General features: G+C 34.5%; 2 protein-coding genes across 2 annotated transcripts in view; both read right to left on the bottom strand.

Annotated features, from left to right (window-relative positions):
* LOC140448824 (uncharacterized) overlaps positions 1-27,549 on the bottom strand; it is a 228,545-nt gene that overhangs the window by 477 nt on the left and 200,519 nt on the right. Inside the window, 3 exon segments of the mRNA XM_072541943.1 lie at positions 7,116-7,267; positions 7,335-7,524; positions 26,910-27,244. Of these exon segments, the coding sequence (XP_072398044.1) occupies positions 7,116-7,267; positions 7,335-7,524; positions 26,910-27,244 (677 nt within the window).
* On the bottom strand, positions 46-4,175 carry LOC140447548 (uncharacterized). The gene is made up of 2 exons (XM_072540256.1): positions 2,838-4,175; positions 46-2,438 (listed from the first exon to the last, which is right to left on the bottom strand). The coding sequence occupies exons 1-2, from the start codon at positions 2,917-2,919 to the stop codon at positions 220-222; spliced, it is 2,301 nt and encodes a 766-aa protein (XP_072396357.1). The 5' UTR covers positions 2,920-4,175; the 3' UTR covers positions 46-219.

The raw sequence follows: 27,549 nt of genomic DNA, 5'->3' as shown, positions 1-27,549 counted from the left end.
GAGATAAAAACGATTTTGTTTATTTTCGTGTTAATATGGGTGAAATAAGACACAAGTTTAAAGAAAAATTAACATTTAATTATTATTTTGCATGCTTTTTAGCCTATATTACATTAACGAAAAATAAAAATTTAAATAAAATAATATTAATGCTAAAAAAATTAGGAATTTCAAAGTTACAACACTTTTGCACGGAGAAAATTGTTAATCACTACACATTTAGTATTGGAATTTTAAAGTTACAACACTTTTGCACGGAAAAAATTGTAAAAAGTGTAGACACACTTTCTGTTGGTTGTTGTCCTCTTCTTGATCATCTTGGGCCAAAATATTTTCATAAAAACTATGGTAAGCTTCTGGTATCATACTCGAATGGCATAAGTATACCAAATCTTTCTTTTTGGCCATTTGAATTTTTGGCTGTTCTTTGTAGGCAGGTTTAAGTAGCACTTCTCGTATATTATGTGTAGTCCGCGATGATTTTTTTAGATTAAAAGAATTCCATAGTTCGTCATCATAGTTGTACTTAAAGAAAATTATGTGCGGACTATCTTTTCTACATTGCAGAATTTTTATATCTGTCCACTTCACATTTTTTTTATTTTGATCAATTTTATAATTGTTTCCCAACAGAAAGGAAACATGTTTAAAATCAATGAAGTCCTTTGTTTCCATTTCTCGAACTATGTAGGGTGAACCACTTTTTTTGCTACATTTCACTACAGTTGCCCATTCAGTAGGAACATAAATTGGACCGCTCTTCAGCACTCTTTTCTTTTGTCGCTCTATTAATGAGTGCATGTTGTCACCAGCGTTTTGTGTGTGACCTGTTATTAAAAACTTGTGGGTAATCGATTCTATATGACTCACATTAGTAACAACATACAAATACATAGAGGCGATAAATTTATTTTTGTTCTGCCCGGCACAGTTGTCGCTAAAAAAAATTAAATTTTTGCTTATTGCATGATTTGTCATGTAATAATAGACACAACTTGCAATTTCATTACTTCCTCGTTTCGCTACAGACTCATTCCACATAAAGCAGTATCCTTGTTTGGATACGTTATCAAATAATGTGAAATTATACACATTTAAACGTCGCTTATAATAAAACATTGATACATCTCCGCGTGGCGTCTGTAATACAGCTTGAAGATCGTAATCGCAAACGGAATATTGATTTACATCATTAGCTAATTCTAGATCTTGTTTCTTTGATTCGCGTGCTTGATTTTTGTTTTTAATATGCAAGTCGTAGTTGTCCTGCAATGATTTTCTCTGCTCTTCATTAGAGTTTTTATACACTTCACACTCTGAACATTGATCTTTTTTAGGAGAAAAGAATCCAATGTTAAATTCATAATTAAATATTCGTTCATAGTGATGTTTCTTAAGACAAATATCGCCGTCTGAAATACACTTATCTTTGTATAGTCTATACATTTCGGATATGGTTAAGCTACCATCAATAAAAACTCTACTAGTTTGAGCCCTTAAATAGTGACTTTCGATGGTCGGGAACATTTTTATGTGCTGACGTATTTTTTCCAAGGCAACTTTATCAGATTTTTTATGAGCCACATGCTTCCCTCTTCGATCATCTTCGAGGATACCAGCATCATCAGTTTTCTTCCATGTGGTGTAAATATATCGATCACTCACTCCCAAAGTATTGAGAAAAAACGTCTTGCATACTCGAGTGTCCTTGTCATTAATCCTAAATTTATATTGCAAGTTATGTTTGCGATTGCTTCCAGGTGTTTTATTTTGATACTTAGGTCTAACTTCATTGGTGTGTCGTGATATAAAGTCTCTTTGTAAATTTATGTTACCCAGGTCCCAAAATTTTCGATGAATATGCGTTCTTATATCCACAGAATTTTCAAAACATTTTAAACGACAAGTTTGAGAACAAGTTTCTTTCATCTGTCGAGCGTGCATGATTGTACCTTTATTTGACTTGTAGGACTTACCAGAGTTGCGAAGTTTCTTGACCTTATTTCGTCTCCATTCTTCAGGATTTGCACTTCGTTTTCTCGCACAAGATACACTGTAACTGTCACTTTCACGGTCACTATCTTCAGTAGCTTCGATTGGTGTTTCCATTAATGCAGCGTCATAGGTTGGAATTTGTTCTGGGAGATATGGGAGATCTTGCATAGAATCATCATTGGAAAAGTCGTTTTCTGCATCAACCTGTTCCCCGTCTACAACGTTGTCAGCACCATTGTATCTCTGTTGAATCCCTATTTCACTGGTCAAAATGTCCTCTTCCATACCTTCAGTAGCTTCGTTTTTTGTTGCCATTAATGTAGCGTCATAAGTTGGAATTGGTTCTGGGAGATCTCTCTCTAAGTCCTCTCTCGGTATTTCAACGTTCGTTAAAATTTGAACTTGATCACCGATAGCAGTTAATGAAGTACCATTGATAGCATCTGAAAATAATAATGATTTTAAAGTTAAAACAAACAATAATTGAATAAGAAACAGAAGAATAGAATATAATGACCACGCATTGAAAAAACAGGTAGACATGACTACACCGAAAGAAGAAGAAAAAGAAGAAGTTGAAATAATCTCTGTAAATAAGTAGTAATATTGTTATCGTGCGGTTTCGAATATAAAATTATTTTGATAGATAAACTTTAGTATTATTGTTTCTCTAATACATTGTGTCTATGTACTTTTAATCATTTCGCTTAAATCAGAAGTATTCGTTTGAACGCCCCTATTTCGTTCAGTTTACACTAGTCGTAGAAAATCTCACCATTGAACTTAAAAACGAGAGTAGATAAATAGATTATAATACAACGATTAATTTAAATTCAACTTACTCTGCATGTCGTTGCTATCCTCACTTGTCTGCGCACACAGGGATAAAATCCTCAATGTTCTGGAACTATTAAATTTTGACATTTTCGAAATCGTTAATTCTGCATCTATCACTTGCAAGGGCTAATAACAGATTATATTAAAAACTACACTACTAAAATGTACCTACTTGTACTTCTTCCCTGAGAACTCGTTTCTAATGAGTTAATAGGGTAAGTAAAAAAGAAAGTAATCTCCAACAACGATAGGAATAGTACTAAACATTACATTTAATGTATTCACAGAAATCACCTGGTAGATAAAGGGAAAGTAATTCCCGGGGTTTAGTATATACGTTTAATAAATTCCAATAAATCATCGGGTAAGTAAAGAAAAAATAATCCCCAACAGCAATCGTGGTTTAGTATGGTAATCAACTTTACATTTAATAGAGTCCAAGAAATCAGATAGCTACCTAGAATAAATAGGTATTATACCTAATAAAACGGCTTATTGTTAGCGGCAATTTAATATTTTTATTTCTGCACATGTTTCTGATAGCCACAAATCCTTCGCTTTGTAGTGAAAATTCCATAACAAGGTAGAAACATTATTTATAAAACTTTGAATATTTTTATTTAAATTCAAAACAAAAGGACTATAATAAAAATATGCAAATCAGGCTACCTTGAGTAAAGTGATTAACAAAAGGATTGGAATTCACTACCTTAGTAAAAGTTGGGAATTACGTGGGGACAATAATATGATGACAATCGCCCCGGAAGGTTACGTGAAGATTTAATATAAAGTTTTCTGAGAATAGATATTTTTAACCTGTCAGTATTGTTAATACACAAGTTTTAAGATAACTGTTTTTCCTTTCCTAAAAGAAATACTTTTTGGCTGTAAATAATTAGTCTTAATTTATGTGTTTTTAATCCAATCTAATAAATAAATGGTCAAACGACATCGCAAACATTTTATGGAAAATATAATGACACACAAAGGACATAAAACTTACATGAATAGATTGGTCTCGTTAATCTTTGTTTATTGTCTCGACCGTTAATGGATTACGTAGACACACTGTATATTAATATTAAACACCACAGATATACATATTAAAATAACAAATATGACAAATATCTCACTTTTTTCGTGCTTTTCATTGCTTGTTATCGAAACCATTGCAATGTTCCGTGCAAAACTGTTGTAACTCTGATACATTAGAGTTACAACAGTTTTGCACGGAACTTATGTACAAAAACGCAAAATAGTTAAACTGTTGTTGTTGTAATATTTAGCCGGTTAAGCATTTGAAAGTTACTAAAGTTTTACAGGGGATAGATATGCATGTTTACAATCGAATTACATGATTACTTCATTTTCATAAAATTTTGAGTTACTGCAGTCTTGCACTGAGGGTGCGACATGATCAACCGATAATTTTTTAATTTTCAGACAGCATAAATATAGTAAAAGACAATACATATTTAAATCGACGTCGAAACTCATTCCTAACTGCCTTTTCTGTATCTAAATTATTCCGTGTAGGGTAACGGGTAGAGTGATGGGCCACTTAAGGAATTGCCAAGTGAATTAAAATTGTAAATTGGCATCTTTTAAAGTGAAATATTTTGTAAAAGTTTTTTAATAATGATAAAACATCAAATTTAAAAAAAAAACTCAGGTTATTTTAATTAGAAATAATAATGTATACAAAAAATTAACACAATTTTGAAAACTTACAGAACTACACAGTTATTGGCCATACAAACATAGTTATTGGCATATAGGATTACAGTCATTGGCCATTCGTAAAATTCCTAATTTCCTTTTTTTTAAGTTTTTAATTTCTTGTTGTTTCTTTGAACAGGTACCGATATGCACTATTTATTCCTTTTTTTTAGGTATATTATAGGAACAAGAATAACACAATTCTGTATACAAAAGGTTATTTACAGGTGTGTTGATGTCGTCTGATTGTTTCACCGTTATATCTAAAAGAATTTGTATTTTTTCATGTTCTGGATATCCCTTAGTTTAAAAAATTAACTTTCTTTTAGCCAACTCACCAGCACGTTTTTCTTTGCTTGTTTCCAATTTTGTACATTTGCTTTGGAATGTATTCTTTAAATTTGATGTTCATATTGTTGCAGACATAAAGAAATATGTTATCAATTTTGGGCAGATTAACGTTTTCCTCCACAGAATCAGGAAATTGGTTCCGTGACAATTCTTGTTTTTCTTTGAGGTTAATCACTTCTCGTATTATGTACTCTAACTTCATAAATTTCGTCTTTTTGATATTTAAAGTAAATCCGGCCTTTTTACTACTATCTACAATCTTATTCATTAGAACCTTCAATTCTCCAACCGAATCGGCGATTACTAACGTATCGTCGGTGTATCTAATGTTCTAATTTATAAGTTCTCCGTTGACTTTAATTCCCCTTGATGTTTCGTTTAGTGCTTTTTTTTAAATATAGGTTAAAGAGTAACGGAGAAAGTATGCATCCCTGCCTTAACCCTCGTTGTAATTCTATTTCTTCTGCTAGTTCGTTGACAACCAAGCTTGGCCAACTTTATCTGAAAGCTTGGCATATTGTCCTCTTTAAAATAAATAAAGTCTTTTTGAAGAGTTTTTAGTGTAGTGACTTTCTACAATAGAAAAGCTTTCAATGTGTTTTCTTGCTCTTATTCTCGTTTCTTCTGAAGTTTTACTGCCAGGAACCTTAAGGCCCCTTCTGTCTATTCCACTATATGGCACACCTAGCTTTTCTTTCCCATACTTGGAAAAAAAATAGGATTTTGCGTTGGATCACATTTTACTATTTTCTGCTTTTCTATAAAAAATAGGCCTGTGACTCTTTACTTCATTATGAAGCACATTCAATAATATAAAATCTTTCTGCCTTTGAAATGACAACCTTGCATAACTTTGGCATAACAACTTCCGGTTCTCTTTAGAAAACTTATTTTGGCACTTAAATCGGCATTTAAAGCAATGAACCGCATTTGGAATTTTAGGAGCTTGCATTCTATTAGTGATACTTTTGTGAGGTTTTTCTTTGTATATTACTTACCCTTTTTTAGCATATTCAATATTTTATCAGCACGTCTCATTTTTCGTACAGGAATAATTAATAAATACACACAAAATTCAAAACCGTTAACGAACTTATCACGCAAAATACTGGAATAAAACTGACAAAACCTATGCAATATACCCAAACAAATAATTATTTTTTTACAAGATTGGACAAGTCACTCTGACTGAGTCAGTCAGTAGGTTCATTCGTAGTCAAGTGAAATACAGTCAAGTCACTTAGTGTGTTTTTTCTGAATCATATATAGTTTTTGAGACTTAGTGAGAAACATAATAATAATAACATATAACCGTTTTTGTTATTGTATGACTTAGTGAGTTAAACCAGTCTAAAGGGTAACAAAATACAATAAAATTCTGCAAATACCTTAAAAGTGAAAAAAATTGACTTAGTGTGTTCCGCTTGTAAGCCGACGATATATAGAATGACTTATTTGGTTGTTAAATATAGTAGTATATTTCGATTTGCAATTTTTTAATAATGTAAATTTTAATAATTAGCTCAAAATTCTAGTTGTCTAAACTTACCATAGTAACGTATATTTTATTTACACCATCAGGAAGTACAGATTTCAACGAACAAACAGCGACCTGACTTAAAAAAAGGAGATTTTGGACGTGTGAAGTTTTGATTGAAAATTGGGGTGCATTTACAATATTAAATCAAAATAAGGGTGAAAAATAAATTTTTTTAATAAAAAAAATTACTGTGTCTTTAGGACATAATAAGGTGAGTTTTTACCAAATTTCGTGAAAACATCTGTTTTGTGATCTGATAAAAATAAAAACCAACATGTCGGTTATTTAAATTTTTTACATACATTTTAATATTACATAATATAAAAAAAAGTGAAAATACCAAAGTGGTAGACCTTTTGTTATCTACAAGTTTCTTATTTAAGTTTTTTCATAAGACTTGTAGTTTGTTCGAAAATTATGATAAACCGTTTTTATAACCGTTAAACGATTTGATAAACCGTTAAACTGAAAAACTCCTTCCATTTTTCGACCTCAGATAGCCCGTAAATTATCTTAATTTTTGTTGTATTTTCTTTCTGTTACAATGAGTTCTATCTTGTTACTATTTTTTAACTTTTACCATTATCAAAGGCTTAGGCCCTTGCCTAATAGTACTGTTGAAGATTTAGAGATACAGATAATGCATATTATATGATTTTTTATAGGAACTTACTGTTATTTGACGATATCTCTTCTTTGAGCCCTTACCACAAGGTGAACCATGAGTGTCACATTTACTCCATATAGACCACCTCGTCGTTTTGCAGTTTACAACACGACCGTCTGGACCTTGCTCAACAATTAGACTTTCTCCTAATTTCATATCTAAAAGAGTAAATTGTTATTGACTTTTACAAATTTATTAAAGTATAATTTTTAATTACTAACTTACTATCATTACAAGGAATGTGACATTTTACAATCTCAGAAGTGGAACAACTATTTTCTTCATCTTCGCCTTTTTCATCATTGTCTTTTTCGTCTTCAGGTGGTAATCGAAGTCTTCTTTTCACTCCTTTTCCACAAGATACACTACAGCTAGACCATGGACCCCAATTCTTATTTGTACATTTGGACTCACTCTGCAAACGAAGAAGACGTATATATATATATATATATATATATATATATATATATATATATATATATATATATATATATATATATATACAGTGATGAGTGTCTTACCACTCGGCTTTTTAACGTAAGAGATAGAAAACACAGTTAGCTTGTGAAATAAAAAGAGATAAAACTCATAGAGGTGAGCAATAATCGATAGAAACCTTTAATTTACATTACATTACATTACCACTATCGATAGTCTCACAGCTTTACACGTTAGTTTCGAGCTAAATCACCTCGGTTATAATTATTATGTGTAACTTTGTATGTGTGACGTATTTCCATTTTTTAATTTCGCATAAAGTAAAAACTGATTGACCACAATAAAGCAAAAATGTGAATAAAGTAATTTAATTAATAGTGATTATTTAATCTAAAGTTTTAAATTATTAACCAAGAATAATTTCTACTATGATTTGAACAGCAGCAGAACAATAACCCAAACTGTCACTAAATAATTATAAAAGTTCGATGTTCTCATCCAGGCGCTCAGGGTTCGAATCCAACATGAAGGTTTTACTTTTTTAAAAATTAAAATTTGAAATTATGCAGATATTATATCGTTTTGCTTTAAATCACTAAACATTTATTTCAGTCTTTATTACTAAATAAACGTTTTTTATTCTAATGAAATGTATTTACAAAAAATGTTCGAATAAGCCTCCATTAGCAGCAGAACAATAACCCAATCTATTATAAAAGTTTCGTCTAACATTAGTTAATGTTTCTGGACTACTACCTCTCATTGAATCAGAGATCTTTTCTCTTAATTCTTGGAGAAAATTAGGCCTATCGTCTTTAATTCCATGTAGTTTGGAGTTGATATATCCCCACATAAAAAAATCACAAGGTGCAAGATCAGGTGATCTTGCAAACCAAAAAATATCTCCGTGACCACTAATCAATCGATTAGGAAAAGTCGCACTGAAATATTCATTGACGATGCGAGACTTATGTGCAGGACAACCAAAGTGTTGAAACCATATGGAATCGAAAGGTATTGGTAAATTACGAAGGGCTGGAACAATTTGATTTTGCAGAAGTTCCAAGTATTTCCGCCCAGTCAACATACCGTCTATAGAAAATGGACCAATGACATGATTCTCTATTATGCCTCCCCAAACATTTACTTTTCGAGGACGCTGGGTACGAGCGACATAAATCTGACGAGGATTTCCTCGAGACCAATACCGAGCATTCATGGAATTGTGACGGCCATGCAATGAAAACGTACATTCATCGGTGAAAAAAACTTTCTCTAAAAAATGTTCATCTTGATGTTACATTTCCATTGCAGTTTGACAAAATTCTAAACGTCTATATTAATCCCCAGGGAATTGTTCGTTGGATTTATGAAGTGTATAGGGACGGTATCCATGTCTTTTCAAAATTTTACCTACTCTAAATCTTGAAATTCCATATTGTTATCCGAGACGAGTTGTTGATTGGGTGGTATTTTGCTCAAAACTTGCACAAATCAAAGTGTCCCTTTGTTCCAAATCTGGATTTACCTCTCTTTGTCTACGAACTCCTCTTGGAGCGAACACGGATCCAGAAGTAAAAAAAAATTACGTATAATAGACTGAATTGTTGATCGTGCTGGAGCCGGCCTATTTGGAAACATATTTACAAATTATTGTCTAATCATGTCTGATAATCCATTCATATGCCAGACAACAATTTGCACTTTTTCCTCGACCGTTAAAACCATTTTTACGAATTGTTTTTTCAATAAAAAGTTTCTGTTTACCGTGCAAAAACACTTCTCGATATGTTATTATTTGATGGCTGAAGGCTTGATGATTTGGTTAGCTGTAAAGCAGGCAGCTGTTCGCGCGCATCCATTCCAATGTTGTCAATTGTTTTGATCATTACCTGTACAGAGGAATTGATATTAACACTGAGAATTTAGTGATGGATTTGACATTAAACAGTCTTCACCGGATTATTTTGCATTCACAACTGAAGACTGCCAAACTGGAATTGAATTTTAATTATTTTGTATTTCTATTTTATAACATTGGAATAAGAATAAATTGTAAATAATGAGTTTTTCGAAAACTTGTTATTACCTAATATGTATCATATTTTTTATTATTTTTTGATTGAATAAAACAAAAATTTTATCCTTGGTGTGAATTGAACCCCAATCTTCTTGTCAATAGACCACGTCTCTAACTATTACACCAATTCCACATACAATAATTGTTTTCGGACTGAACATACCCATCTTTAGTTTAGTCAAATATTTTAGTTGAGTTATTTTTATTATTAAATAAACTTAAAGATTTATAATTTAAAATCGCTACTAATTAATGTTTTTTATTATAATATATCTTCATTTATTCAATCATTTATTCAAACATCAGAAATTATTAAAATAAAATATTTTCGATGTCATCCGTATAATTATGACTGAAGTCAAATAGCCACGTCTAGAAGAACTAGTTTATCTCGTACTATCTCACAACTTAATCTGTCTTCTATCCTTTTCGCTATTTTGCCGGGTGTTAAGACACTCATCACTGTATATATATATATATATATATATATATATATATATATATATATATATATATATATATATATATATATTATATGTAAGGTAAAAATAAAAAAAAAAGAAAAAAAAGAACAGTTTTAGAACAGTTAATACGCCAATTGTGAATTTTGCAGGAAAACCGTTTAAAGTTTGAAAAAAAAAAGTTTTAAAGTTTGTAAAAAAAACATAATTTTTATTGTAGGCGGACTTTTATTTGTCTTGACAAATCGTACAAATATAAATGTCATATAGTACAATTTATGCTGTAAATTTCTTTAAAAGAAATACTATTTATTTTTAAAATTAATGCGCATTAAAGTGAATCTTGAATGCAAACAGGAGAAATTTATTATAAGCATAATGCATTATATAACCAGGTCACTGAAAACGGGTAATTTACCAAATATGAGTAATTTTATGAGAAGGTGAAATATTTTATGTTGTATTTATCTTATGAGATGCATAGTATTAGACTTCGTGAAACTTTAAAAATACATATAAATCATTCTCGGTTTAAATTCTAATATTATTTTGTTATATTCATATTCACTGCAAAATTATTAGATATTCTAACCATTTTACATCAAAAGACAAAAAGCCACGTAGACAATAATAGTTCACGTTACTGAAAAATACTTTAGTTCTACGAAAAAGAAAATAAGTAAAATTTATGACAAAAACAATAAAAAACACATCAGCAATATTAAAGTCGAACTCCATCTTCTTCCTCAGCTTCTGGAAGGACATCATTTACACTATCACCTCTAGGTAGATTTGAATCCTACTCCAATCCTACTCCAAATTGACTATTCTTTTCATTTCCTTTGGAGTAGGATTTATAATAAATTAAGCTATAAGTAAGCATGTCCAAATTATCAAAGGAATATCAGATCGTTTAGCCTATGTCATACTTAAAATAAGAAGAACATCAATTAAAATTATGCAGGTATATGCCCCCACGACAGCTTATGATGACGAAGATATAGAACTATTTTATGAAGATATATCAAAGGCTATGGAAGAATATAAAAATCATCTTACACTAGTAATTTCAATTACTAATGAAATCTAGAGATTTCAATGCCAAACTGGGTAGAAAACTAAACAAAGAAGAAACTAAAATAGGAGATTTCGGGTATGGTTAGAGAAATGATAGAGGTGCTACTTTGATAAACTACCTAGACGAAAAGCATCTATACGCAATGAACTCCTTTTACAAAAAGAAACCCCAACGAAAGTGGACATGGATCAGCCCTAATGGATCCACAAAAAATGAAATCGACTACATACTGTCCACGGAACGATATATCATTAAAGATGTAACAGTTCTTAACAGATTCACAACAGGTAGCGATCACAGGATGGTCAGAGCAAAAATTAGTGTTGACGATAACTATAAAATGAAAAGAAAAATAATTAAAAACTGGGATCTAGTAGATAGAAACAAACTAGGGCAATATAAAGAGATATACAAAGACCTATTAAAAGAACAACTTACCCAAAAATTAGACAGTGATGACAGAGATATATATGAAATAGACAACATACTTACAGCAACGATGATTATATCAGGAAAAGAAATAGCAAAAAAGGATCTAAAAAAGAACAACTATATATCAACAGAAACAAAGAAGCTTATGGATAAAAGAAGGAAGCTGAACGAAGAAGGCAAACGGAAATATATAGAATATATAGAAATTAATAAAACAATAAGCAAAATGATAAAAGAAAATATAAGAAAAGAACAAGAATTAAAAATAGAAGAAGTAATACAGAACAACAAAAATATGAAATGCTTAAGACCGAAATTACGTAAGTGTGAAATTAACAAAATAAAAGATGTAAACGGACTCGAAACAAACATTAAAGATGAAATCCTAAATATTATCCACCATTTCTACTCAGAATTATATAAAACAAAAAAGGAACCACCAGAAACAATTAAAAACCAACTTAAGGCTAAAATAAAAAATGTCAACTCAGAGCTACAGCAAGAAATAAGCAAATCAGGCTCTGGAAGATATTTTTAAAAGATTAGAATGGGAAGAAAAGGGTATACAAATTTGTGGACAACGCTTGAACCATCTAAGATACGCTGATGACATCGCATTGATAACCGATAAAAAAGAAGAATTATTTGAAATGATGAAAGAACTGGACGTAGAAGCTGGAAAGATAGGCCTTAATATGAATGCCAGCAAGACCAAAATCATAACAAATACAGATGAAGACATCACAATGAGGATCGGACAAGATTAAGTAGAACAAGTTGAGGATTATATATATCTGGGTCAAATTATAAAACTTAACAAAGAAAACCAAACAGCAGAGATAAAAAGACGAGTTATTAAGACCAAAGTATACAATCAATGCGTACTCCCTGTTCTAACTTATGGTTCCCAAACGTGGACATTTACAAAAGCAAATATGGACAAAATCATAAAAACCCAAAAAGCAATGGAAAGACAAATGTTGCACAGAAGATTAATGGATAAAAAGAGAAACGAGTGGATAAGAGAGTAAACAAAAGTAAGGGATGTTAGACAAGAAGTTGCAAAATTAAAATGGAGATTTGCCGGACACAATATAAGACAAAAAGAAGACCGATGGAACAAAACTCTTATAAGTTGGAGACTGTGTGAATATAAACGAAGCAGAGGAAGGCCCCAAATGAGATGGGCAGATGATATCAAGAAACACGTGGGCTCTAGATGTATGACTATAGCGACAGACAGAGAAGAATGGAAAAGGATTAGGGAGGCCTATGTCCAAAGATGGAGCGAAGAAGGCTAATTAGATAGATAGATTTGAATATTCATTGTGATATTGCAAGGATATTACATTCGAATGACACAATTTATTCAGATTCGTATATTTTTGTTTTTAAATTGACAAAGGTGTTGCATGTAAGTTGCAATTTGCGGATTATTTACTTTCTTTTGATTTGTATGATCTCATCTTGAGCATCCGAAGCCTTGAAGCTTCGAAAACTTTGCATGCATCTTAGTTGGTTCAGACCTCTTAAATATAGACTCTTATTTTGCTTATTTTTCCTTCAAGATTTCCTTTAAAATATTTGTCTGATATCATCCCATGACGTAAAATCCTTAAGAGGCATGGGTTGAACTGCATAAGGTTTAGGAATATTACGAGCTAATTCAAAAACAGTTGCCCATTGTGAAGGTGCCCAAATAATATGCTTAGCTATGCTTTTTTATGGCAGAATGCATGCTGTCATCTGGCATGTAAGAATGACCTGACAGAAGATAATTAATTAGGATCGCATTAATATTTTTGCAGGACATCAAGTTGTAGTAGAGAGAGGCCAAAACAGTACGGTGTTTATTTTGACCTGGGCATAAGTCACAATAAAGGAGTAGATTCGTGTTTGTCCCACATAATTTTTTTTATGAACGATACTAGACATGAGGCTATTTCATTAGCTCCTCTTTTTTCTAGGCTTTTTTTTTAATAATAGAATTAGCCTTCCCTTGTTGTACTTTATAGAGAAAGTAAAGTTATATAATGCCAATTTTCTGGAGTAATATAGTAGCATACTTTCCTCGTGCGGTGTATTTAAAACTTTCAGAAAGTCGAACCAGACACAAAAGATACTTTTATTTTTATTATGATTTTTTAATGATATTCAAATCTCTTCTTGCTTTTATCTTTTTCTTTATCATGTTTATGCTTCTCTACTTCAGTTTCCGGTCTAGGATTATTTTCTAAAACAACACACTTGACATATTTGTCTTTAAATATATTCAATCTTCTTTCTTCAGATATATCGTCGCAGCAATTAGTACATTTCTTTAGTTGACATGAATTTGGTCCCATTTATTTTGCTGAAACTCCTTTGCCATTTAACTTCTTATATTATTTGCCACTTTGATATAAGTGTTGCCTTTTGCTGTCTTTATTAGGCCATTTTTTCTTACTTGCTAATTCTCCCACTCTTTAATTTTTAGTAGCAACCTCTTTTCTTTTCTTTTCTTCTCTTTTCTTTTCAATATCTTTTTATCTGCTGTTTCATCTGTACTTACTATCTTCTTCCTTAAAACGAACCCTCCCAAGAAATAAATCGCGGTCGTACTCTAAAATTCTTTCTTTTTCATCTAAAAAGTCTGTGTAGGGCATTTCGAAACACTTTTACGGCTACGAAAGTTAGCTACCTGGATAGATCCAGATGTGGTATCATTAGCTATAACGTCTCCGGCTATACCACTACACAAGTCTCTACCCACGGTTTCTTCAAGAACTGGTAGGTATAAGATGCTTTGAACGAATAACAGGTTCAAAGTTAGTGTCAACTTAAAGAAAAACAAAATGTAACCGAAGAATGGCAGGAATTAATGAAAATCTTGGGTATTAAGAAAGCTCGCACTACGTCTCTCCATCCTCAATCCGATGAAATGGTCGAAATACATAATAAAACTGTTTGTTAATATCTGTAAATTTTCGTCGCTGATAATCAAAAAGGTGTATACAGGGTGTTTCAAAAAAAGGTAACCCCATCTCTAGGGTAGGTAAAAAACTGAAAAATAATTGGGGTTTGCTTAGTAAACAATTTTTGTAACGCCATCCATTTTCAAGATGTTTCAGTTGAAGAAAAAAACATTTTACGCATTTTTTACGATTTTGCCGAAACTACTGGCAACATTGTAATGAAATTTTATACGAATATGTTTTGGAAGCTGATACATTCCATGAATTTGTTTTTATATCTGATTCTTATAGAGGGCGCTAGTTACACGGATCGTACTAAGTATTAGTCAATATAACTTTTTAAAGAGTATAACTAATAATCAAAATTTCAAGTAAACTTAAACATCATTCAATTTTACACGAAAAAGGTACTCTTGGTAAAACTCGATACTGTGTACCGTTTTCGAAATATTTAGATTTGAAAATTATGAAGTAATAATTGATGCTGGTAGTAATGATAAAGTTCTAATACGTATACCTCTATTTTCTCCAAGTGTGCCATGGAAATCTGACATTTATTGATTGTTATGACGATAAATCAATAATAATTAGAGTTTTGAAACTTTGTTATTTGTAAAATCAAATCAAAGTGTACTCAAATGTTGAATACACTTACATGTTATTAACCTTAGGCAAATGTTTAGGATGTTCCAGTGCAGCTGTGACACGTTATGCAGAAAAGTTTCCTAGAAGAAACTCACCAAGTAAAAAAACATTTAGAGCCGTTGAACGACGTTGTCAAGAAACTGGTCATGTAAGACCAAATAAAATAAATTCTGGTAGACCAAGAACAACAAGAACAATTAATAAAGAAAATAATATTTTAAATTTACTTGATCAGTTACAGATACCGTAAGGAATATACAAGACAAACAAATACTTCTTCTTCAAGTACTTGGCGGATACTGAAAGAACAGCAATTACATTCTTATCATTACAGGCAAGTCCAAGAGCTCTTGCCGGATAATCTACCGGTTAGAGTGGATTTTTGTGAAACATTACAACAAAGGACAGCCCACAATCCAAATTTTTTAAAATGCATTCTTTTTACGGACGAGGCCACCTTTACGCAACAAGGTATGTTTAACTCCCATAATGCACACTACTGGTGTGATGAGAATCCACGAGTCAAAAGGGTATCACATTACCAACACGCATTTAAAGTTAATGTTTGGGCAGCAACTTTAGGTAACAAATTAATAGGTTATCATATTCTGGAAATTTAAATGGTGATATGTATCTTGATTTTTTAAACAATTCCTTATTCGAGATATTAGAAGATTTAACGCTAAACGAGCGAAAATCTTTATTTTTTATGCAGGATGGAGCTCCACCGCACTTTGATAGAAGGTGTCGTAATTGGTTAAGTAATCATTTTCCGAATCGATGGATTGGTAGAAGTGCAGAAGCTCCGATTCATTGGCCTCCTCGGTCATGCGATTTTAACCCTTTGGACTACGCAGTTTGGTCATATATTAAGGAAAAAGTCTATGCTACAGAGGTAAATTCACGCCAAGAATTGGAAGAAAGAATTCAACGTCAATTTAATGACATCATAGCTGATCCCCTACCGTTTAAAAGGTTAATGGTATCTTTAGAAAAAAGAATAGACTTGTGTATTCGCGAAAACGGAGGGCATTTTGAACACTTACTGTAATTGAATTTTATTTTATGTTTTTAGTCATTAATTTAATTTTCTTCATGTGAGTTTTGTTTAATTACTAACTATTTTATACCAGCATCAATTATTACTTCATAATTTTCAAATCAAAATATTCCGAAAACGGTACACTGTATCGAGTTTTTCGTGTAAAATTGAATGATATTTAAGTTTGCTTAAAATTTTGATTAATAATTATACTCTTTAAAAAGTTATATTGACTAATACCCAGTACGATCCGGGTAACTAGCGCCCTCTATGAGAATCAGATATAAAAACAAAATTCGTGGGATGGACCAGCTTTCAAAACATATTCGTATAAAATTTCATTACAATGTTGCCAGTAGTTTCGGCAAAATCGTAAAAAATGCGTAAATTTTTTTTTTCTTCAACGCCCTGTATCTTGAAAACGGATGGCGTTACAAAAATTTTTTACTAAGCAAACCCCAATTATTTTTCAGTTTTTTACCTACCCTAGACGGGGTTACCTTTTTTTGAAACACCCTGTATAATAAAGTTATATTAAAATATAAGTCGCATATTATATATATATATATATATATATATATATATATATATATATATATATATATATATATATATATATATATATATATATATATATATATATATATATATATATATATATATATATATATATATATGTTCGGAAAGATTTCCGCGGTTAGTACAATTAAACTTAGAGCTAAGATTAATATTATTATAAAAATTAATATTAAACTCACCAGTCTTCCGGGTTGAACCGCGTCGATATCCATTTTGCCGAGCTTTCGACATCCTCTCTGATGTCTTCTTCAGGGCTTCCGAGGTCTCAGTCTCCCGAGCCCCCAGACACTACTACACTCACTAGTCACTTCTAGTTCACTCACTAGTTCACTACTACGACTGGGACCAGGGGACGGTTCATTTATACCGTCGATGGTGACGTGGCCTAGGTGGGGGTTAGGGTGGGGATTGGCGCGAGAGTTGGCGCGAACATTTCCGACAGTGGGATTTTGATTCGAAGATGGAGGGGGCGATATTTTGTTTATGAGAGGTCTCCATGTAGAAGGTAACCGTATGGCGTCATCTCTTTTATTAAGGGAATTTGGTCTTTTTTCTATTTCTATGGCTTCTCGGATAATTCTTGGTTTATAAAAGCGGATGGGGGCTATGGTTCTGGAGTTTTCGAAATCAATTTTGTGACCTGTATGAAGATGGTGTTGACCGAGAGCTGAAATTGAATCGGAATTGCGAACAGAAATGGAATGTTCATAAATCCTATTTTGAATTCTACGATTTGTTTGGCCTATATAGGATCGGGGACAGTCTGCACAAGGAATTTCATAAACTCCGTGCTGTTCGTTTGGAATATTGTCTTTGATTGATCGAACAAGAGATGAAAGTTTTTGTTGGGGGGTAAATATTGTTTTTATTCCTCTTGGTTTAAGAATTTTGTCGATTTTGTCAGTGACACCTTTGATGTAAGGAAGAAACGCTTTCGTATGATAAGGGTCTGAGTCTTTGGATTGAGATTGAGTGGGAGATTGATGTCTGTGGATGCTCCTATTGATGTGATTTTCGCGGTAGCCATTTTGGATGAGGGCTTGTTTTAAACAAGAAAGCTCAGCGGATCTACTTGCATCATCGGAAAGGCGTATTGATCTGGATACAAGAGTATTAATGACTGAATTTATTTGTGAAGGTGCGTGGTGAGAGTTGGCATGCAAGTAACGATTGGTATGTGTGGGTTTTCGATAGACAGAGTAATGAAAACCTTGGGATTGGTGTTTCTTTATGAAAACATCGAGAAACGGTAGGGATGAATCAGTTTCTACCTCCATCGTGAACTGGATACTAGGATGTATACCATTCAGATGGGTTTGGAAAGACACCAAAGCATCCCTGCCATGGGGCCAAATGACGAATGTATCGTCAACATATCGTAGCCAACATGTGGGTTTGAGCATTGATGTGGATAGTGCTCGGGTCTCGAAGTCTTCCATAAAGATATTGGCAATCACTGGAGATAGAGGGGAGCCCATTGGGGCACCATTTACTTGTCTGTAGAATTGATTTTGGAAGATGAAATAGGTGTTGGACATACAATGTTTAATGAGAGATAAGTGGTCTTGTTGGATACTGTACTTAGTTTTCAGAATGTTTAGAGTTTCATCTATAGGAATGTTTGTAAAAAGTGAGACAATATCGAAACTTACTAGAATGTCTGACGGTGATATAGGGTATTGTTTAAGAAGTTCGATGAAATGAAAAGAGTTTTTGACGAAGGATGAAGCATTTTCGGCGAAAGGTTGTAGAGTTTTGGCCAAATACTTGGCCAATGGTTGTGTAGGGCAGTTGTATGCACTGACAATGGGACGTAGAGGAATATCGGGTTTGTGAATTTTGGGGAGGCCATATATTCGAGGTGTTCTTGAAGACTTTTCACGAGGAATTAGAGATTTTTTGATGTCAACAGGAAGAGAGGTTTTATTGATAATGGCTTTTGTTGTTTTCTCCAGATAGGTTGTTGGATTATTAGGAATTGGTTTGTAGTCTGGAGTGTTAACGAGATTTGAAAGTTTATTGATGTAAGAAGAAGTGTTTAGGATGATGGTGGCGTTTCCTTTATCGGCGGGAAGAATGACTAGATCTGGATTTGACCGAAGTTCTTTCAGGGCTTTTTTCTCGGATTGGCTAATGTTCTGAGCAGGAGGCTTTGAGTTTCTAAGAACTCTAGAGATGTCTTGTCTGGTTATTTCAGCATCTTCGGAAGATAAACTGGAGATGGCTTCTTCAGTTTGACAGATGATTGTCTCAATTGGAATGTGACTTGGAGTAACAGAGTAATTGAAACCTTTTGCTAAAGCTTGAGTGGCAATGGCAGAAATAGGGGTATCAGAAAAGTTATGAACCACTGTAGTGGGTTCCAGCGTTGAGGTTTTTGGAATTTGTTCGGAAATGAGATGCAATAATTTGCGCTTCTGAGTTTCACTCTTAGATTCGAAAGTGTTTAGGGCTGATTGTGTATTGATACGGTCGAAACTGTCCCATAATATAGGATGTACATTGAAAGAATGAATAGAAGACCAGATATTGAAAATATTTGTATTTGTGACATCTAGTTTTCGTCTAGTGGAATGAATAGCTTCACGGAGAAGAGCAAAACTGGTTTTCCTAAGAATTTGGGAGATAGAAGAAGAAGAAGTGTGGTGTTTAAGTTTCAGAAATTTGGGAATGACTTTATGGTCTCGGCAGGCTTTAAGGAAAGTTAAATCACAAAGAAGACGATTTTTACGTAGTAGTAGGTTACTATATGATTTAGTGAGCTGGTAAAATTCCTCCCCGTAGAGGCGAATAAAATGTTCGGAAAGATTTCCGCGGTTAGTACAATTAAACTTAGAGCTAAGATTAATATTATTATAAAAATTAATATTAAACTCACCAGTCTTCCGGGTTGAACCGCGTCGATATCCATTTTGCCGAGCTTTCGACATCCTCTCTGATGTCTTCTTCAGGGCTTCCGAGGTCTCAGTCTCCCGAGCCCCCAGACACTACTACACTCACTAGTCACTTCTAGTTCACTCACTAGTTCACTACTACGACTGGGACCAGGGGACGGTTCATTTATACCGTCGATGGTGACGTGGCCTAGGTGGGGGTTAGGGTGGGGATTGGCGCGAGAGTTGGCGCGAACATTTCCGACAGTGGGATTTTGATTCGAAGATGGAGGGGGCGATATTTTGTTTATGAGAGGTCTCCATGTAGAAGGTAACCGTATGGCGTCATCTCTTTTATTAAGGGAATTTGGTCTTTTTTCTATTTCTATGGCTTCTCGGATAATTCTTGGTTTATAAAAGCGGATGGGGGCTATGGTTCTGGAGTTTTCGAAATCAATTTTGTGACCTGTATGAAGATGGTGTTGACCGAGAGCTGAAATTGAATCGGAATTGCGAACAGAAATGGAATGTTCATAAATCCTATTTTGAATTCTACGATTTGTTTGGCCTATATAGGATCGGGGACAGTCTGCACAAGGAATTTCATAAACTCCGTGCTGTTCGTTTGGAATATTGTCTTTGATTGATCGAACAAGAGATGAAAGTTTTTGTTGGGGGGTAAATATTGTTTTTATTCCTCTTGGTTTAAGAATTTTGTCGATTTTGTCAGTGACACCTTTGATGTAAGGAAGAAACGCTTTCGTATGATAAGGGTCTGAGTCTTTGGATTGAGATTGAGTGGGAGATTGATGTCTGTGGATGCTCCTATTGATGTGATTTTCGCGGTAGCCATTTTGGATGAGGGCTTGTTTTAAACAAGAAAGCTCAGCGGATCTACTTGCATCATCGGAAAGGCGTATTGATCTGGATACAAGAGTATTAATGACTGAATTTATTTGTGAAGGTGCGTGGTGAGAGTTGGCATGCAAGTAACGATTGGTATGTGTGGGTTTTCGATAGACAGAGTAATGAAAACCTTGGGATTGGTGTTTCTTTATGAAAACATCGAGAAACGGTAGGGATGAATCAGTTTCTACCTCCATCGTGAACTGGATACTAGGATGTATACCATTCAGATGGGTTTGGAAAGACACCAAAGCATCCCTGCCATGGGGCCAAATGACGAATGTATCGTCAACATATCGTAGCCAACATGTGGGTTTGAGCATTGATGTGGATAGTGCTCGGGTCTCGAAGTCTTCCATAAAGATATTGGCAATCACTGGAGATAGAGGGGAGCCCATTGGGGCACCATTTACTTGTCTGTAGAATTGATTTTGGAAGATGAAATAGGTGTTGGACATACAATGTTTAATGAGAGATAAGTGGTCTTGTTGGATACTGTACTTAGTTTTCAGAATGTTTAGAGTTTCATCTATAGGAATGTTTGTAAAAAGTGAGACAATATCGAAACTTACTAGAATGTCTGACGGTGATATAGGGTATTGTTTAAGAAGTTCGATGAAATGAAAAGAGTTTTTGACGAAGGATGAAGCATTTTCGGCGAAAGGTTGTAGAGTTTTGGCCAAATACTTGGCCAATGGTTGTGTAGGGCAGTTGTATGCACTGACAATGGGACGTAGAGGAATATCGGGTTTGTGAATTTTGGGGAGGCCATATATTCGAGGTGTTCTTGAAGACTTTTCACGAGGAATTAGAGATTTTTTGATGTCAACAGGAAGAGAGGTTTTATTGATAATGGCTTTTGTTGTTTTCTCCAGATAGGTTGTTGGATTATTAGGAATTGGTTTGTAGTCTGGAGTGTTAACGAGATTTGAAAGTTTATTGATGTAAGAAGAAGTGTTTAGGATGACGGTGGCGTTTCCTTTATCGGCGGGAAGAATGACTAGATCTGGATTTGACCGAAGTTCTTTCAGGGCTTTTTTCTCGGATTGGCTAATGTTCTGAGCAGGAGGCTTTGAGTTTCTAAGAACTCTAGAGATGTCTTGTCTGGTTATTTCAGCATCTTCGGAAGATAAACTGGAGATGGCTTCTTCAGTTTGACAGATGATTGTCTCAATTGGAATGTGAGCTTTAGCAAAAGGTTTCAATTACTCTGTTACTCCAAGTCACATTCCAATTGAGACAATCATCTGTCAAACTGAAGAAGCCATCTCCAGTTTATCTTCCGAAGATGCTGAAATAACCAGACAAGACATCTCTAGAGTTCTTAGAAACTCAAAGCCTCCTGCTCAGAACATTAGCCAATCCGAGAAAAAAGCCCTGAAAGAACTTCGGTCAAATCCAGATCTAGTCATTCTTCCCGCCGATAAAGGAAACGCCACCGTCATCCTAAACACTTCTTCTTACATCAATAAACTTTCAAATCTCGTTAACACTCCAGACTACAAACCAATTCCTAATAATCCAACAACCTATCTGGAGAAAACAACAAAAGCCATTATCAATAAAACCTCTCTTCCTGTTGACATCAAAAAATCTCTAATTCCTCGTGAAAAGTCTTCAAGAACACCTCGAATATATGGCCTCCCCAAAATTCACAAACCCGATATTCCTCTACGTCCCATTGTCAGTGCATACAACTGCCCTACACAACCATTGGCCAAGTATTTGGCCAAAACTCTACAACCTTTCGCCGAAAATGCTTCATCCTTCGTCAAAAACTCTTTTCATTTCATCGAACTTCTTAAACAATACCCTATATCACCGTCAGACATTCTAGTAAGTTTCGATATTGTCTCACTTTTTACAAACATTCCTATAGATGAAACTCTAAACATTCTGAAAACTAAGTACAGTATCCAACAAGACCACTTATCTCTCATTAAACATTGTATGTCCAACACCTATTTCATCTTCCAAAATCAATTCTACAGACAAGTAAATGGTGCCCCAATGGGCTCCCCTCTATCTCCAGTGATTGCCAATATCTTTATGGAAGACTTCGAGACCCGAGCACTATCCACATCAATGCTCAAACCCACATGTTGGCTACGATATGTTGACGATACATTCGTCATTTGGCCCCATGGCAGGGATGCTTTGGTGTCTTTCCAAACCCATCTGAATGGTATACATCCTAGTATCCAGTTCACGATGGAGGTAGAAACTGATTCATCCCTACCGTTTCTCGATGTTTTCATAAAGAAACACCAATCCCAAGGTTTTCATTACTCTGTCTATCGAAAACCCACACATACCAATCGTTACTTGCATGCCAACTCTCACCACGCACCTTCACAAATAAATTCAGTCATTAATACTCTTGTATCCAGATCAATACGCCTTTCCGATGATGCAAGTAGATTCGCTGAGCTTTCTTGTTTAAAACAAGCCCTCATCCAAAATGGCTACCGCGAAAATCACATCAATAGGAGCATCCACAGACATCAATCTCCCACTCAATCTCAATCCAAAGACTCAGACCCTTATCATACGAAAGCGTTTCTTCCTTACATCAAAGGTGTCACTGACAAAATCGACAAAATTCTTAAACCAAGAGGAATAAAAACAATATTTACCCCCCAACAAAAACTTTCATCTCTTGTTCGATCAATCAAAGACAATATTCCAAACGAACAGCACGGAGTTTATGAAATTCCTTGTGCAGACTGTCCCCGATCCTATATAGGCCAAACAAATCGTAGAATTCAAAATAGGATTTATGAACATTCCATTTCTGTTCGCAATTCCGATTCAATTTCAGCTCTCGGTCAACACCATCTTCATACAGGTCACAAAATTGATTTCGAAAACTCCAGAACCATAGCCCCCATCCGCTTTTATAAACCAAGAATTATCCGAGAAGCCATAGAAATAGAAAAAAGACCAAATTCCCTTAATAAAAGAGATGACGCCATACGGTTACCTTCTACATGGAGACCTCTCATAAACAAAATATCGCCCCCTCCATCTTCGAATCAAAATCCCACTGTCGGAAATGTTCGCGCCAACTCTCGCGCCAATCCCCACCCTAACCCCCACCTAGGCCACGTCACCATCGACGGTATAAATGAACCGTCCCCTGGTCCCAGTCGTAGTAGTGAACTAGTGAGTGAACTAGAAGTGACTAGTGAGTGTAGTAGTGTCTGGGGGCTCGGGAGACTGAGACCTCGGAAGCCCTGAAGAAGACATCAGAGAGGATGTCGAAAGCTCGGCAAAATGGATATCGACGCGGTTCAACCCGGAAGACTGGTGAGTTTAATATTAATTTTTATAATAATATTAATCTTAGCTCTAAGTTTAATTGTACTAACCGCGGAAATCTTTCCGAACATTTTATTCGCCTCTACGGGGAGGAATTTTACCAGCTCACTAAATCATATAGTAACCTACTACTACGTAAAAATCGTCTTCTTTGTGATTTAACTTTCCTTAAAGCCTGCCGAGACCATAAAGTCATTCCCAAATTTCTGAAACTTAAACACCACACTTCTTCTTCTTCTATCTCCCAAATTCTTAGGAAAACCAGTTTTGCTCTTCTCCGTGAAGCTATTCATTCCACTAGACGAAAACTAGATGTCACAAATACAAATATTTTCAATATCTGGTCTTCTATTCATTCTTTCAATGTACATCCTATATTATGGGACAGTTTCGACCGTATCAATACACAATCAGCCCTAAACACTTTCGAATCTAAGAGTGAAACTCAGAAGCGCAAATTATTGCATCTCATTTCCGAACAAATTCCAAAAACCTCAACGCTGGAACCCACTACAGTGGTTCATAACTTTTCTGATACCCCTATTTCTGCCATTGCCACTCAAGCTTTAGCAAAAGGTTTCAATTACTCTGTTACTCCAAGTCACATTCCAATTGAGACAATCATCTGTCAAACTGAAGAAGCCATCTCCAGTTTATCTTCCGAAGATGCTGAAATAACCAGACAAGACATCTCTAGAGTTCTTAGAAACTCAAAGCCTCCTGCTCAGAACATTAGCCAATCCGAGAAAAAAGCCCTGAAAGAACTTCGGTCAAATCCAGATCTAGTCATTCTTCCCGCCGATAAAGGAAACGCCACCGTCATCCTAAACACTTCTTCTTACATCAATAAACTTTCAAATCTCGTTAACACTCCAGACTACAAACCAATTCCTAATAATCCAACAACCTATCTGGAGAAAACAACAAAAGCCATTATCAATAAAACCTCTCTTCCTGTTGACATCAAAAAATCTCTAATTCCTCGTGAAAAGTCTTCAAGAACACCTCGAATATATGGCCTCCCCAAAATTCACAAACCCGATATTCCTCTACGTCCCATTGTCAGTGCATACAACTGCCCTACACAACCATTGGCCAAGTATTTGGCCAAAACTCTACAACCTTTCGCCGAAAATGCTTCATCCTTCGTCAAAAACTCTTTTCATTTCATCGAACTTCTTAAACAATACCCTATATCACCGTCAGACATTCTAGTAAGTTTCGATATTGTCTCACTTTTTACAAACATTCCTATAGATGAAACTCTAAACATTCTGAAAACTAAGTACAGTATCCAACAAGACCACTTATCTCTCATTAAACATTGTATGTCCAACACCTATTTCATCTTCCAAAATCAATTCTACAGACAAGTAAATGGTGCCCCAATGGGCTCCCCTCTATCTCCAGTGATTGCCAATATCTTTATGGAAGACTTCGAGACCCGAGCACTATCCACATCAATGCTCAAACCCACATGTTGGCTACGATATGTTGACGATACATTCGTCATTTGGCCCCATGGCAGGGATGCTTTGGTGTCTTTCCAAACCCATCTGAATGGTATACATCCTAGTATCCAGTTCACGATGGAGGTAGAAACTGATTCATCCCTACCGTTTCTCGATGTTTTCATAAAGAAACACCAATCCCAAGGTTTTCATTACTCTGTCTATCGAAAACCCACACATACCAATCGTTACTTGCATGCCAACTCTCACCACGCACCTTCACAAATAAATTCAGTCATTAATACTCTTGTATCCAGATCAATACGCCTTTCCGATGATGCAAGTAGATCCGCTGAGCTTTCTTGTTTAAAACAAGCCCTCATCCAAAATGGCTACCGCGAAAATCACATCAATAGGAGCATCCACAGACATCAATCTCCCACTCAATCTCAATCCAAAGACTCAGACCCTTATCATACGAAAGCGTTTCTTCCTTACATCAAAGGTGTCACTGACAAAATCGACAAAATTCTTAAACCAAGAGGAATAAAAACAATATTTACCCCCCAACAAAAACTTTCATCTCTTGTTCGATCAATCAAAGACAATATTCCAAACGAACAGCACGGAGTTTATGAAATTCCTTGTGCAGACTGTCCCCGATCCTATATAGGCCAAACAAATCGTAGAATTCAAAATAGGATTTATGAACATTCCATTTCTGTTCGCAATTCCGATTCAATTTCAGCTCTCGGTCAACACCATCTTCATACAGGTCACAAAATTGATTTCGAAAACTCCAGAACCATAGCCCCCATCCGCTTTTATAAACCAAGAATTATCCGAGAAGCCATAGAAATAGAAAAAAGACCAAATTCCCTTAATAAAAGAGATGACGCCATACGGTTACCTTCTACATGGAGACCTCTCATAAACAAAATATCGCCCCCTCCATCTTCGAATCAAAATCCCACTGTCGGAAATGTTCGCGCCAACTCTCGCGCCAATCCCCACCCTAACCCCCACCTAGGCCACGTCACCATCGACGGTATAAATGAACCGTCCCCTGGTCCCAGTCGTAGTAGTGAACTAGTGAGTGAACTAGAAGTGACTAGTGAGTGTAGTAGTGTCTGGGGGCTCGGGAGACTGAGACCTCGGAAGCCCTGAAGAAGACATCAGAGAGGATGTCGAAAGCTCGGCAAAATGGATATCGACGCGGTTCAACCCGGAAGACTGGTGAGTTTAATATTAATTTTTATAATAATATTAATCTTAGCTCTAAGTTTAATATATATATATATATATATATATATATATATATATATATATATATATATATATATATATATATATATATATATATATATATATATATATATATGCGACTTTATCTAGAACTAAAAAAATCCGAATATTGGATAACAAAAGCATACAGTTATAAACCTTTAAACGTTTAGGAAATAATTTCTAATTTTCATTATTTTGCAAAATTCAATATTACTATTATCACATTAAATAAACGTGTAGTTAGTATAGTTACCTCCTCACTGCATTTGCCATTTTCACCTCGACATCTTCGGTTCTCTTGAAGTTCCTTATCACAGTCATCTTCGTTCTGGGCATGAAGAAATTTTCTGTCTCTAGTTTTTGTACCGTAACCACAAGAAACGCTGCAACTAGACCACTCAGACCAATCCGTGACTGAACAGTCAGCGTCGTCTTCTTTAGAACCATCAGATTTATCTTCCTCAGATTTGGACTTTTCTGCCGAATCTTCTTCGTTTGAATCTTTTTTGTCTTCAGATTTATCTTCGTCGTCATTCGAATCTTTTTCCTCACTTCCACTTTCTTCTTCTTCGGATTTTTTTTCTTCGTCTGAATAAATTTTTGTAACAAATAAAATATCATGGTATTAACTTAATATTAAACTTATATTCTATAGTGTAAACTAATATACTAATATAACTAAGATGAACGATCAGGTTAAAAATGGCAACAGTTTATAAAATGTAAGCAGCAGAAACATTGAAATATTGGAGTTTAAATAACACCACAACTAAATACTATGCAAGCAACAACAATAAGAGTACAAATGAGGCAAGGAGAAGTCAGAATTACCTCCGCCTACGTAAGACCACAAGACCTACTGATTGAAGACGACTTAAATACGTTCCTAAAAG

This window comes from Diabrotica undecimpunctata, chromosome 8, assembly GCF_040954645.1.
Source record: "Diabrotica undecimpunctata isolate CICGRU chromosome 8, icDiaUnde3, whole genome shotgun sequence".
Lineage (NCBI taxonomy): Eukaryota > Metazoa > Arthropoda > Insecta > Coleoptera > Chrysomelidae > Diabrotica > Diabrotica undecimpunctata.
This window is presented reverse-complemented; position numbering and strand designations above follow the sequence as displayed.

Excerpts from the sequence above, each read along its gene's own strand:
- LOC140447548 (XM_072540256.1), bottom strand. The coding sequence starts at position 2,919 with ATGTCAAAATTTAATAGTTCCAGAACATTGAGGATTTTATCCCTGTGT. Across the intron at positions 2,439-2,837 it reads GGATAGCAACGACATGCAGA|ATGCTATCAATGGTACTTCA; the intron begins GTAAGTTGAATT and ends TATTATTTTCAG.